Source organism: Somniosus microcephalus, chromosome 21 (genome assembly GCF_052327205.1).
Source record: "Somniosus microcephalus isolate GS21.2 chromosome 21, FLI_Smic_1.0, whole genome shotgun sequence".
Taxonomy (NCBI): domain Eukaryota; kingdom Metazoa; phylum Chordata; class Chondrichthyes; order Squaliformes; family Somniosidae; genus Somniosus; species Somniosus microcephalus.
In genome coordinates this window covers 62983781-62997690 of record NC_141007.1, presented here as the reverse complement: position 1 = coordinate 62997690, position 13910 = coordinate 62983781, and the positions used below count along the sequence as shown (strand labels likewise).

At 41.2% G+C, this 13910-nt stretch overlaps 1 protein-coding gene across 6 annotated transcripts in view; it reads right to left on the bottom strand.

Moving 5' to 3' along the window:
• Window positions 1–13910, bottom strand: part of usp36 (ubiquitin specific peptidase 36) — an 85073-nt gene that overhangs the window by 28760 nt on the left and 42403 nt on the right. For all 6 annotated transcript variants that reach the window (XR_015073146.1, XR_015073145.1, XM_085963761.1 and 3 more), the window contains exons 6-13: window positions 13634–13701; window positions 11351–11421; window positions 10420–10502; window positions 8183–8294; window positions 6873–7013; window positions 6065–6165; window positions 4832–4970; window positions 1305–1892 (exon numbers count right to left, since the gene is read on the bottom strand). Coding sequence is in view for 4 of the 6 variants with exons in the window: in XM_085963761.1 (XP_085819887.1) it covers window positions 1305–1892; window positions 4832–4970; window positions 6065–6165; window positions 6873–7013; window positions 8183–8294; window positions 10420–10502; window positions 11351–11421; window positions 13634–13701 (1303 nt within the window). In the remaining 2 variants the exon portion in view is untranslated. The remainder of the gene's footprint in view (window positions 1–1304; window positions 1893–4831; window positions 4971–6064; window positions 6166–6872; window positions 7014–8182; window positions 8295–10419; window positions 10503–11350; window positions 11422–13633; window positions 13702–13910) is intronic.

Genomic DNA, 13910 nt, shown 5'->3' with positions numbered 1-13910 from the left:
AAGATGTGGCCCTCGTGATTTTATACAAAGTTTTTTTTTACAATTTTAAACAGATGTATGATGGAGTGCAGCCCCTCATACATTGTACAAATATGAAACTAAAAGCTGGTTGTGTTCGTTGCACAGATTCGACTTCTGATAATAAATAAATTTGAATTAAGCAATAACTGACGTCGAAAGAGTGGCGCTCTCCCAAATGGATAGGACTCCTAAAATAAGGAATGAGAAGAGACCATTTGGTCCACCTCGCCCATTTTTCTCCCTCCCTCCCCAATCAATTACCTCATCGATGATGAAACTTAACCCACACCATCTACTGAGAGACGCAACCAACCACAGATACAGATGAACAAAACCATTTCCAAAGTTCTCCTCAATTTGATAAGAAATTGGCAGACATGTCCATTATTGCTATTCAATCAATCACAATTAAAAAAGATTTGCAAGTTTCATTGTCATTTTTCTGTCATTGCACAAACAATGAAATTAAAGACTGGCCTTTAGACAGCTCCCCATGGCCAAATCAAGGAAGACATTACTTCACCATGATGGCCAACAAGTTATCCACAGCACATATAAGTGGATGTGGGTTCATGCCCATAAAGTAACCTTCAAACTCAATCTTGTGCTGTGAAGGCGGCGCTAATTAAGAGCTGGTGCTTTAAATAGGAAGAGGGAGGTGGAAAGATTGGGCAAGTCATCCCAAAAAATTATTCACATTCTAGCAGAGATAATGAGGCCAGACTCCTTTCTGTATTATCAATGGGCGGAAAGGCTAAAAAAAGTGGTGGGGTGGGGGGGAGATTTTGGCATTAACTGGAAGAGTTTAGAACTATCAATAGACTGGCATAATGATGAAAAATTTAAGGTAATAGGTAGGTTCTGAAAATTAACTTGATCAGATGAATTGAGGTGAAGATGCTGCCTGTAGTGAGGATATGACCCATGCTACTGGGAACCACACTACACATCAGCAACTGGCTTCCATTTAATTTCCTTAAGGTCAGCACTGTCAAACTTGCAAATGCTTAGAAAAGCTTCTGCTTTTCAACAAAAAACCTCGTGTTAAAACGTTTTCTAACCAATGAAAGTTAGAAGGTTGGCAAGTGCGATGAGCAGCTTGTATTTACACAATACAGTACATGGTTTAAGAGATGGGCATACAGACAAACACACACACAGAGCTGGCATGATTAAGTATTCATTTATAGGTCCACCTGGGACAACAATGCAGTTTGAGGAGAAAGAGAAAAAAAAAACATTTAGTTACACAACAATTCCTCCACCCCACAACATACACCCACCTTTTTGGCCGACAGTGCAAGCCTCTTAGCTGGAGGTGGCGACATGGTACTGGATTGCTCTTCTGCAAGCAGCTGGGGCTTTATTTTGGACACTCCCTGATCCTCAGCACTGTTCTCAGTCCTCTCATTAGCTGAGCTGTGCGTTTGAGATTCTGAATCAGACTCTTCGGGCTCAGACTGTTGGTTATTCAATCCGTTCTTTGTAATATTGCTCCCATTCAAATCATTTTTGGGGCTGCCAATCCCTTTCTGCTGGTTGTTGATGTCTTCTTTTCCTTTCTGCTCAGTTGCCACCAATGACTTGGATGAGGTAGATGCAGGTAGTTCCTTGCTCTCCGGTGAATTCACCTTTGCACTCTCTGTCACTGATGTTCTGCTGCCACTTGAACCATTAGCTGACTGGCCCTGAGAAGATTTTGGTTGCAGCTGAGGTAAAGATTTCTTAAGCTTCTTCAGTGATTCATCTATGAAAGTTGGTGCATTTGTTGGTTTCGCTGGAAGCTTGGGTGACTGGTTAATGGTGTTTCTTGGGACTGGCAAACCAACACTCCCAGAAGCTTGCAGTTTTGCTTGCTGAGACTCAGGTTTCTACACGAGAGACAATAAAAATTATACAACATGTAAATATACTGTTAACAAACAATTTGGACTTGAGAATCAGAAGTACCATTTCAAAATTTGCAGATGACACTAAATTGGGGGATATAGTTAATATTAAGGAAGACTGCAACAAAATACAGGAAACTTTGGTTTATCCGGAGGTTGTATGTCCGGAAACCTCGATCTAACGGCAGAAATCAGCCGCCAAGTGTGAGGTGGCGCATTTTGGTAGGAAGGATAAAGGAGGCCACATACCCCATGGAAAATAAGAGTCTGAATGGGGTAGAGGAGCAGAGGGGTCATGGGGCACAGATACACAAATCACTAAAAGTAGTGGCACGGGTTAATAAGGCCATAAAAAAAGACTGGAGTTCATTTATAGAAGGTTAGAATTGAAAAGCAGAGATGTTATGTTAATCTTGTATAGAACCTTGATTAGACCACACTTGGGAGTACTGTGCACAGCTCTGGTCTCCATATTATAAAAAGGATATCGAAGCATTGGAGAAGGTGCAAAAAAGATTCCGATAGCAGAGCTGAAAGGTTCTACCCATCAGGAAAGATTGAACAGGCTGGGGTTCTTGTCTCTGGAAAAGAGAAGGCTGAAGGGTGACCTGATCGAGGTCTTTAAGATTATGAAAGGGTTTGATAGGATAGAGTTAGAGAAGATATTTCCAATTGTGGGAGAGACCAAAACTAGGGGCCATAAATATAAAATAAATAATAAATCCAATAGGGAATTCAGGAGACATGTCTTCACTCAGAGTGGTTAGAATGTGGAACTTGCTACCACAGGGAATAGTTGAGGCGGATAGCATAGATGCATTTAAGGGGAAGCTAGATAAACACGAGGGAGAAAGAAATCGAAGGATATGTTGATAGGGTTAGATGAAGTAGGATAGGATGAGGCAGGGTATCACAGAATCACAGAAACCCCACAGTGCAGATAGAGGCCATTTCGGCCCATCGAGCCCCGTAACCCCTACACCAACACCTATCCCACCCTATCCCCGTATTTAATCCCCCTAACACTAAGGGTCAATTTATCATAGCCAATCAACCTAACCCGCACATCTTTGGACTGTGGGAGGAAACCGGAGCACCCGGAGGAAACCCACGCAAACACGGGGAGAATGTACAAACTCCACACAGACAGTCACCAGAGGCCGGATTCGAACCCGGGTCCCTGGCGCTGTGAGGCAACAGTGCTAACCACTATGCCACCGTAGGATGAGGCATGTGGAGCAGAAACACCAGCATGAATCAACTGGGCCGAATGGCCTGTTCTGTGCTGCACATTCTATTTATCAATACATTAGTTAGACTTGCATTAACCAAACATGGGATGATCTAAATGCAATACTACTTTGAAGAATTAATTTGAACATAGATTTTTTTTGAGCGTGATTTAAAAAGAAAATCTGAGAATCTTTCCCTGACTGGAGGCACCAGCTGGCACAGTGCTGAAGCTATGCAGAATTTGGCATGTTGAGTTTCTGGTCTGTGCGGAGTTTGCTGATCTCAGTCAGGGCAGCAATTGCAGTGTTTCTAATAGTTTGACTAGACAAGGCAAGGAGGAAAAAGCCAGGGTTCCCACGACTGATTGTTATCCAGTAACCACTGCAGCATAGCTTGCTGTGGGGTGTTGAGAAGGGGGGGTGGGGGGGGAAAGAGTGTGTTATTTGGGGGTTTGGCTGTTAATTTCTCCACCTTCAAGTAGCTTTCTGACACTCACTGTCCAAGCTTGCACATGAAGAATTGGTATTTGTCTGATGCAAGGGAGTGTGGCCGACATCCACGAAACCATGGCTCAGCAATAGTCGGTGCCTTCAGGACACAAGGTGAGAAAACTAAGAATAACCCATGCAATACCTTTGAAGTTAATTTAAGAAATGAAAATGCCAATTTCAGCTCCAAACTTTGTATGTCTTCTCGAAGAGCTCTAAAAAATTTTTAAATAGGTTTATCCAAATGCCTGTGATGGATCAGAGATCTGTCTGCTTTCTGTCAGTCTATTTTTTAACATTTCTTTACAGGATTTCAGCAGCTGGCCAGCTATGGCCAATATAATTTGATTACTGCTTATTCTAAGCAGCCTGCCTTTGTGCACATGAAATACAGATCAACTGTTTCAGGTGTTGCTACCACTTCAAAGGCTAATGATTCACTTCTGTGTAGGTGAACAGCTTGATGACTTATAGGTACAATGTTTATCTGGGAAGAGTGAATATCGATCACTGGCCATTAACTGGTTATGTTGTTCATGGAGTTTGCAAAAAAAAACACACAGGGTCCTTGGTTGTGTGCTGAAAATGATGCGTCAGCTTACCTGGGTGGGTGTGAATTGTTTTATAACAAATGTTGTAAGTTAAGTGAACCATTGTGATTGATCTATCTGCTTGACTTTGGTTCTTGCTAATCCCATTGCTGATTGGTAGTTGTAGCCAGAGATATACGACGCCAGAATTTCTATTGCCCATCAGCTGGAGAGATCAAGAGATTACAGTAGTAATCTATTGTTTCCCAATGTGTACCTCATTAGTAAAAGGCTTCACGATTCACTCTGCAGCCCATTATCCCCGATTACTTTGTGTATAAAAAAGGTCACATTTCTGTTTACACGGACTTACTTGTGGAAGAATATCCTTATGCTGGGATCGAGACGAATCATCTTGCTTGCACTTGAATTGTAATACCCTTTTCAAGAAAGTTAGGCCTTGTTAGATTTTCTTCTACAGATTATCTCTTCCGAATTATAAAAATGTCATTGTAGCTGGTCATTTGGCCCATGGTGCCTCTCCCATCAAAGCCTTCTACTCCAGTCCCAATACCCGGCTCTTTCTCGTACACAAGAACAATGCAGTATAGTAGACTTCAGCATTTCTTACGATAGAACATGCGGTTAATGACATTATTAACAAGCTGACCTTTGCCATCTGAGGCGAGCCCAGGTATCCATTCAGCATCGGTTTCTTCGGCATGGTTGTGCCATTGCTGGTTTTGACAAGCGGCTGTACCGAGTTCTGCTTCGATGCATCATCTACACTACTCTTAGAGTTTGGCATTCTTCAAGTGAAACAAAGAACCAGTCCCAAATTAATATTGCACAATTTTACAACTTACAAAATATCGGAGATAGCAAATGAACATAAATACTTCACTATTTAGGTCAAATAAAACTGGCATTTGTTGAAAAGCACAATTTATGCAACATATCACGTACCAAATGACCCATTGATTCCAAGTGTGAAATAATTGCCAACATTACAGTTTAATCGTTTATATTCCTTCAACTTTCATCAACTATGTAGGTAAATTTATAATTTCTAGATTACCTCTTCTATTTTTCCCTTTTGTTTAAAATGCCTTCTTTGGGTCACCGTGTAGCGGCACAATTACTCAATTGTCAAGTACAACTCTTGGGGATTAAAATTTGAAATTAAACTTTAAAAACATATCAAGGTATAAAATGCTGAAATTGTCAGCCCGAGACCTCCATCCACCCATCAGGGGCAATTGTCCCAAAAGGTATCCAGCATTCCCTCTTAATTTAGAGAATACAAACCGTTTCCTCCCTGGCCTGTTCACCTACACCAGCCAGAGGGTCTGCACTCAGAATCCAGCACTCTGCACAACTGCCAGGAAGTGCAAAACAGTGGCCGAGGAATAACCTTCTGCCCAGTTTCCTCGCCATTTGTCCTCAAACTAGGATCAGGAACGCAACAAAGCATAAAGTGGGAGGGTAAATAAAAAAAACACGGAGAGGGAGCAGGGAAGAGCAAAGAGAGGAGAGAAAGAGAATGTTTCTCTATTTGGTGTGTGATTTTCTCTCCTCCCCCAAAGATTGGGTGGAGTACAGAATACTCTCCTTCTCCCTACTTGAATATTTTCTCTGATATTTAGTCATTTTTCATGATCCACTTTGTTCTGTTACAGTCACCTGAAAGTCTATTCACTCTTCTTACTTTCTCCCAAAATTGCCAAATCCTTGCACACAAATGTTTGTTCATTCCCAGTCTTTTATCCCAGCTTGATCCCAAATACTTCAGCACTGATTAATTTCAACCATAACTTGGAAATTACACACATACAAAAAGGTGGAAATTATAGGAGTCTCAAAAACCATTATGCGAGAAGATGACCCTACAAACAACACCCACCTCAAGTAGAAAAGTACATAAGCCTGTTGGTTCAACACCACCTTGATGTTACTACAATGGACCATTGAATCATTCATCTGATACCACTGCCCATTGCTGGCCTGAAAGAAAGTAAGTAACAGGAAACAGTCAAGACCTGGATGAAGTTTCATCCGAAGCTCTCATCATTTTAGTAAAGTTTGCTCATATGATTTTGCTACCCATATCAAGTTACTTTTAATCTTCAGATGTATATTCCATTTTGGATTAAGGAGGACATTTCTCTCTTTTTACAATGTGATCAATGGACACCTTTCATTTCACAGGACATCACTAAGTGACAAACCCAGAGAATGCTGGAAATACATTTTAAAATTTTTTAATGCAGGTCCGTCAACATCTGTAAAGAGAGAAGACTGGGAGTGAGGAAGGATTAGATTGCACCTTTAACATATCCATTTTCTTTAGAGTTGCTGATTGACCTGCTATCTGTTTTTATTTGATTTGCATTTTCTTTTCAAATCACCAAGTGCCATCGAAGAGAATTGCACTCGAAGTATTTGCATTTTATTTTACAATCGAGTTCGAGAAGATTAAATCCAAGTCTAGATTGATTTAAAAAATTAGTCCATTATTATTTAAGACGAATTTTTCTGACAATCTTTTTGTAAGAAAATAACTGGCTAATCAGGGTAGTCTTGGATAAGTCAGTAGCACACAATAAAATAAGTTTGTTAACTTTCAATTTAATAAGGAATTTCCAACATTTCAAAAAGGGAAAAGGGGAATGGTTTGGGTCAGTGAAGTGGTTAACTGCATGACTTCTCACCTTGACATAACAGTAGTAGTGTCCAGCATGACAACTGTATCCAGAATGCACCAACACTGCATACAACCCATAATTGACTGGCTCGCCGCTACTTTGGGACATATATGGTCGCATATTCAAGTGTTCAGGGTAACCAACATCCTGTTAAAACAGACAGCAAAAATATAAAATACGAAGCTTTCACAGTTAACAATTTATTCCCAAATTTATACGGCGCGAAATTCGGTAGCGCCCCGTTTCGGGGTGGTAACGCTGGCGAGGCAGGATATCCTGTGCCCAGCGAGGGAGTCCCTCCCCGGCTGTGAAATTCGCCTTATCGCCCGCCCAGGAAGTGCAGCGTAATGTCGGGCACTCCACTGCGTGGTGGGGCGGTAAGCGAGGCGATGTCGGAGCGCTGCCACATTTCAACGCGTTGCCGGGCTGCGCGATGGCGGCCAGGACCTCGCCACGGAGGGCCAATCTGGAGGTCGGCCAAATAAAGAAAATGGCGGCGCAGGTCGCGGCCGCACCTCCCCTTTAACTACCGCCCCGCGAGCAGAGGTCGGCCCGGCTTGCGACCCACAAGGCTGGTGCCGACACCACCCATGGCAGCCGAATTTCTGCTGCAGGGCAGTAAGGGGACGAGGCGGGGTGCTAAGAAGTTGCTGCGCACGGCGATGACTTCATTGCCAGAGGCGCGGTGGCCTGTGGCGCTACCAGCGGAGGCGCGGTGCTATTGGGTAGCGCCTCAGCAACGCCCCACCGAGTTTCATGGGAGGTGCTTTTTCTGGACCTCCCCCGGGCAATAACCACTTTGCATTCAGTTAGTAACCACCCACCCCCCACCCCCGCTAACTGCAGGTGCAAAGGAGCAGAGTTTCACCCCAATAATGTACAGAAAATGGGTCAACATATTCTTGTGTAAATTTGTTCAAACAGCTTCTCGCTTAATCCATACCCGTTCCTTAAGAGGTTCACATATTGTATGTAAAGAGGACCCACCAGTAAGAACTTAGTTTGTAATTGAAAAAAATCCATAATGAGTAGGCGGCTTTAAATATTCGCAAGATTTACAGTTATTCCTACGCCATGTGTCTCCAGTACAGAAATACCAGCTTTTACTAGGACTCTGAAATTTTGCAAAGCAGCAACTGTTCAGAAATTCTGAAACAATAAACGTCGCTTTCCGTGAAGGAACTGCAGCACAGCCTCACACTGCACTTAATCTTGCATCTCAAGTTATTTTTTTTTGCAAGACAGACATTTTGTTGCAGCGTAACAAAACTTCATAGCTACTAAAAGCGTAAATAATAAACTGAAAATGACTTTACCTTTGTGATTTTGCCACCACTGAAGTTTGCAAACCGCTTCAGGGAAAGGGTCAGCACATTTGATGCTCTGTGAATGGAAAAGCGTTTGGTAGCTGGGACCTTCTTCTTGCACCTAAATAAAGGTGTCAGCTGTTCGTCAAAAAGATACTTTACAAGCAGTTAAAACAAAAGCATCAGAGATATTACTTTGGTCTACTCCACCAAGGATGGCAATCCTGGGTCCATATTCAGACCCCCATACTTTCTAATTTGGTCCTCCACACACAGTTTAATTTTTAAATATTTTTTCAAACATCATTTACAGACTTCTGATTTCATTTTAAATTCACATAACTGGAATTACTTGCAAATTAATCTTTGGAATTCTTTGCCCCAGAGGGCTGTGAATGCTGAGTCGTTGAGTATATTCAAGGCTGAGATAGATTGTTGGACTCTAGGGGAATCAATGGATATGGAGATTGGGCGGGAAATTGGAGTAGAGGTCGAAGGTCAGCCATAATCTTATTGAATGGCGGAGCAGGCTCGAGGGGCCGTACGGCCAACTCCTGTTCCTAATTCTAATATTCTAATGTTAGGTGTTCTTCCTGAATACGTATTTCCATTCCTGAACTGAACGCTATATTGTTTACAAGGAATGTAATGGATTCCATAGTAGTAGTGGGGGGGGGGGGGGGGGGGGAAAAGAGAAAATAAAGGGCGTGACCTTCGTCTCAGCCTTGTGAAGCCTGGCAAAATGTAGCACCCTGGTCTGCACGACTGGACAATATAGGTTTTTTTTAGTTTCTTATGAATCCATTGCAATAACTACAGTAGAATCATGAAATAATGTGCTCCCTCCCAAAAAGCAAAATGCAAATAAGTTAACGCAAACTAAAATGTTGCTAGTTTTAAACCAGTCAAAATCAAACAAATCAACACAATACAATGGAATGGGACACTTGGGATTTCTAATGGAAACCCTCCCCACGCTGCTCATTTATTTGGCCTCCACTGTAGAAGAGACAAGTGGACACGAAGCACCGGATGGAGGTGGGTAAAAAAAGAGGGAGGATCAGCTCCAGAGAAGTTTTGCAGCTTCAAGTGGTCAGTTTCAAAGCATCACAGGTGAAGCGCTGGGAGCAGGTATGCCACCAGCCTGCGTCAGGGACGGCACATAGCAAGGGGGAACCCCGAGGATGAAAAAATTAACATAAGTACAGGAAACTTTCATTTATCCGGAGGTTAAATGTCCGGAAAGCTCTATCTACCGGCAAAATTCAGGAGTTGGTTCAGATAATTTTTTTTCTTTTTCGTTGCTTCTTTTCTCCAGTCCTGGCTCTGCAAGCGTCTCTGTAGCTAAGCAACAGCTTCAGCTAGACGCTTGCAAGCTGCGCCGACTGTTTTGAAGCTGTTGCTAAGCAACAGGGTTTGTTGCTTCACACGGAGCTCTGAGCTCCGTATGTTTTAACATTAGCGCTGGTTTCTACGGCAGTTTTGATCTAACGGCACCAGTCGGTCCCGTATACCAGAATGTTTCCTGTATGTGGAGAGTAATATGTAATATTATCTTGCATATGTGATAACACTGCACTCCACAAGAGGAGAGCAAGGCAAAATATCTCCCTTGAAATCCATATGTTGCACTTCTGCACTCAGACATTTACTGCTTTCAAGACAAAATGCTGATGCGGGCTGAATGCAGAAATTATTGATGTAAAGCGAATTAAATTTGACCTGCAAGGTAAGACAAACAACAGTACCAGAGGAAAAGGGTCATTCGTTCACCTTTCCTGCTGCACAAGTATATGCAATATATATTCTTTTCTCCTCTCCTGAGGATGCTGCCCTTCCACTGAGATCCGGTTCCGGAGGCGATGGTCACGCTCGAGTGACCATTCCTGATGTGGGAGCCTCAACAGTGTTCAGTGTTTCTAGCATCGAGTGCATTGGGTCTAAGCCTGATCCTGTCCTCATGCAAATTCCACATGTGAATATCTATCAGGGGTCACTAGGTCGTGATCAGGAGTGAGAATGTTACTGGATGATTTTTCCTCCCCTAATCCAGGGAGCTTGTGATCAATTATTCTACCGATTGTCAGACCAGCAAAGAAATGCTCATTCCAGCTGATGGTAAAGACTGAAGCTGGGACCGGAATGGTCTGCACAGGTCACGCACTGACTGGATAAACCTTGCTACGCCTCCGGAAAATCTACAGAATATGTTTAAAAAGGACTTGCTCATTTTGAACAACACTTACTTTGCACACATGTACGCATTCTCTCCACTGAGAAAATCTGGTTTCACAAAGAGCTCAAGGGCTCGGACAATATTGGGTGCTTGCTGCAAGACAATTAAATATGGGTCAGACCAAATATTAACACTGAACAGCCATTTATTTCTAGAAAAAAATCATAATTCTATTTATCTCATTCTATTTATGCTCCAAGCAGCAATTGCTATTACATAAGACACCTTCACAATTTCTAAACCATGAAAATTGCAATGCTGGCCCAATGAAAATCTGTGTGTAGCACACTCTGGGGTATCTATTACACTGTACATAACACACTCTGGGGTATAACACTGTATATAACACCTCCATGTATCTATTACTCTGTATGCAACACACTCTGCCTATGTATTACACTAATTGGTGTACTTTAGTAGCATTAGAATAATGTCGGAGCATGTTCGTGCAAAACACAGGTTAGATGAAGTTCACAAACTGTGTAAAGACCACCAAGTAGTCAGTGTCTTGCGATTTTTCTTCTGTTATTCCTGCCAGCTGTTGAATAATTTCACATTTTGCAATAAGGGGAAGAGAAGCATTTGATGACTGCAACAATATATATATTAATATATATATATTTGTACAATGTTAGTCATGTTGACCAGCTTGGGCTGTATAATTTACAGCTTATTTCATGGCTACAAATAGGCATAAAATGCAGCATGTTAAAACTAAAAGTAGCCAAGGCAGACTGAAGAGAGAAGATTTCAATAGCAAGGCAACGCGTTTTGTAATTCCCATCTGAAGTCCAATGGAACATTCACACTGAACTTCAATGACAGCAAATCATCATATGCTGTTATTTGATTCCACATCAGTAGGACCAACACTGCATCTATATCCAGTAACAACACTTTACAAAATAACTGTGATTTTTATTTAAGAAAGGTACACTTACCCTTATTTCAAGAGCAATATCCAAATAAGGATCATATGTATCCGATACACTCTTGCACACGGAACACTTAACTTTGGGTGCAGGAAGGGAAGAGATCAAAACACAAAAATACGACAATTATTAATGGATATTAATTCAGATTGGGGGGGGGGGGGAAACTTTGCTTTAGTTTTAGAGTCTTCCTATAGGTTGAGAATGCTCACTCCTATTTCTCTGCTAAGTCAGTACAACCTTAAGATAAGGGATCATCCATAGTGGCTATCTTTTTAACAGCTGCTCTGCTTTACCTACTTGACCCATCTTTCCCAAGGTTTACTGTAAACATAATTATGCTGTAAAAACAATAGAATTATCTTTAACCTCCTACCCAGTACTGATCTTCACCAAACTGCATTCTGGATAGCCACCGATGACTTGAGTCAAAATAAGGTGCTGAATTTTGTAATTCTTTAAGCCTATCACTTCAAATTGCACTTAAATGAAAGTTCTGCTCTTTAATGATGCCAACACCACTCAAACAAGTCCCACATGAACAATAATCAGGAACTAGCAATCCTCCTGTTGCTTTTCATGGCAAAAAAAAATGATCCCAATTGATACAGAAATCCACTCAGGTAGCTCAACTTTCCTCTGTTGGGTAACAACCTGAAAATTCTCTCATTCGGAGATCTGAACTTAGTTTTGCTTTTTAACATGCTCTTTCTCTCCAAGTTAAATTGTGTTCTCTTGTACTTATTGCTCCCTCCACTGCCACATCATCCCTCAGCTAAGAGTGCAGGCACATGATCTGCTTGTGCCTCTGCCAATTTCTCATTAGCTGCTAGGAGACACACAAAACCAGGCTGGGCCACTTGGCCCAATTACTTCTGTTCAGCACCTTGAAGTGACAGCTCAGTCGAGACTCTGAATTCGCTTTATTGGACATTAGCTGCTAACTTATCACTTTATGATGTAGCACCAACGCATTCTGCTACCAGGAATCTCTTCAATGTGTTAACTGATGTTGGAAAGTGCACCTGATTGGATTTGTCATTTGTAGTTTTTAATGATCAATTTACACACAAGTCTGCATGATACACATCATATGACTCACTCTGCCAAGAAATACAATGACTCGCTCTCAGTCCCATCGTACAGAGATGAAGTGCTATTTTCTTTTTAAATCACTAAGCTCACTAATTCTTTTATGGTAAATGTTTAGTTATTATTGTCAAAAGCCCGAGTTTTGATTTTTGTAATTGTTAGGATAAACCGAAAAACATGCATTGTGGGTTTTATAAAGATAAAAACTGCCTAAATTCTAGACCTGTGAAGTATAGATGCCCTCCCCAATACAGTTTGTGGGGTTAGGAACAGATTTTTTCTGCAGTTGCACACTTGTGTTTGCTGTGCACCCATATTAATGCTCTCTAACAAAGTGTGAAAAACTGGAGTATGAAATGAAAGGCATCACCATAACGTTTTTCATAAATTCACTGATAACTTTGTCAAACTTGGGGAGGTATGTTAGAAATGCTATTAGGAGAAATATGTAATGTCAACTGGGAAAGAAATTCCATACGAAATTATTAAAAAGTGACTCTTATTTCTACCCTCACCTTAAACAAAACCACAAACCAGAACACACACACTCGCACCACAGACAAAACATGAAGACACTCCAATGTTTGAATGTGGTCTGGCTGCACAAACAGTGCAGCCACTACTGCCCAGATATCAAAAACGGAAGCTACTACTTGATGACATTCCATTGCAAAGATTGAATTTGGCCTTCAGTGGCTGAAGAAACTATTTGGGGAAAAAAATTCTTCTCCACCCATGGAATTTTTTTTTCTAATTACAGAACTAAGTTGTTCAGTTTCAGATACTTTACACAAATAAAATCAGATTCCTCTTATTATGGAATCTGTTTTAAGATTACTTGCTGGACAAAAATAAACAGTTGTTAAACATTTTCTAGAACTTCATCTAAATTATAACCAAGAAAGGTTGGGAAGCCTTTAAATGAGTAAACCAGCAATTTAATGCTTACAGATGCTCCATTTCTCAGTAAGCAGTTTTTTTAAGGAACAAAAAAGTCTCAAAATAGGAAGCCGTCTTAAAAACATTTGATAGAGGCAGTAAAGTCATCAAATTCCATACATTCTTTCACTCGTGGGTAATACCACAATTCATTACTCATGAAATAACTTTAACAACTCTGCTTCACCACAGAGGCACATTCCCGAAGTTACAGATTACAACTACATTTAAAAAATGTCAAAATCATTTCATTGTACTTACCCCTTGATCTAAGATATCCTCCAAATATCTGGTGGACTAATGAAGTAGCTTGAGTTTGTCGATCCAGTCTTTTGCAGGGGGAGGAAAGGAAAGAGAGAGAGAGAGAAAAGACACTATTACACTCAATTGGTGGATTATGTTGAAGAGACATTGTGCACATATGTGGGAGGCACTGCTGTGTTGAAGTGGGGAACAAATCATTTTAGTTTGAAGGTTTTTATTGTTTTCTAGCAGCACTTCATTGTAAACCAGGGCAGTCAGACGTGCCCGACATTTC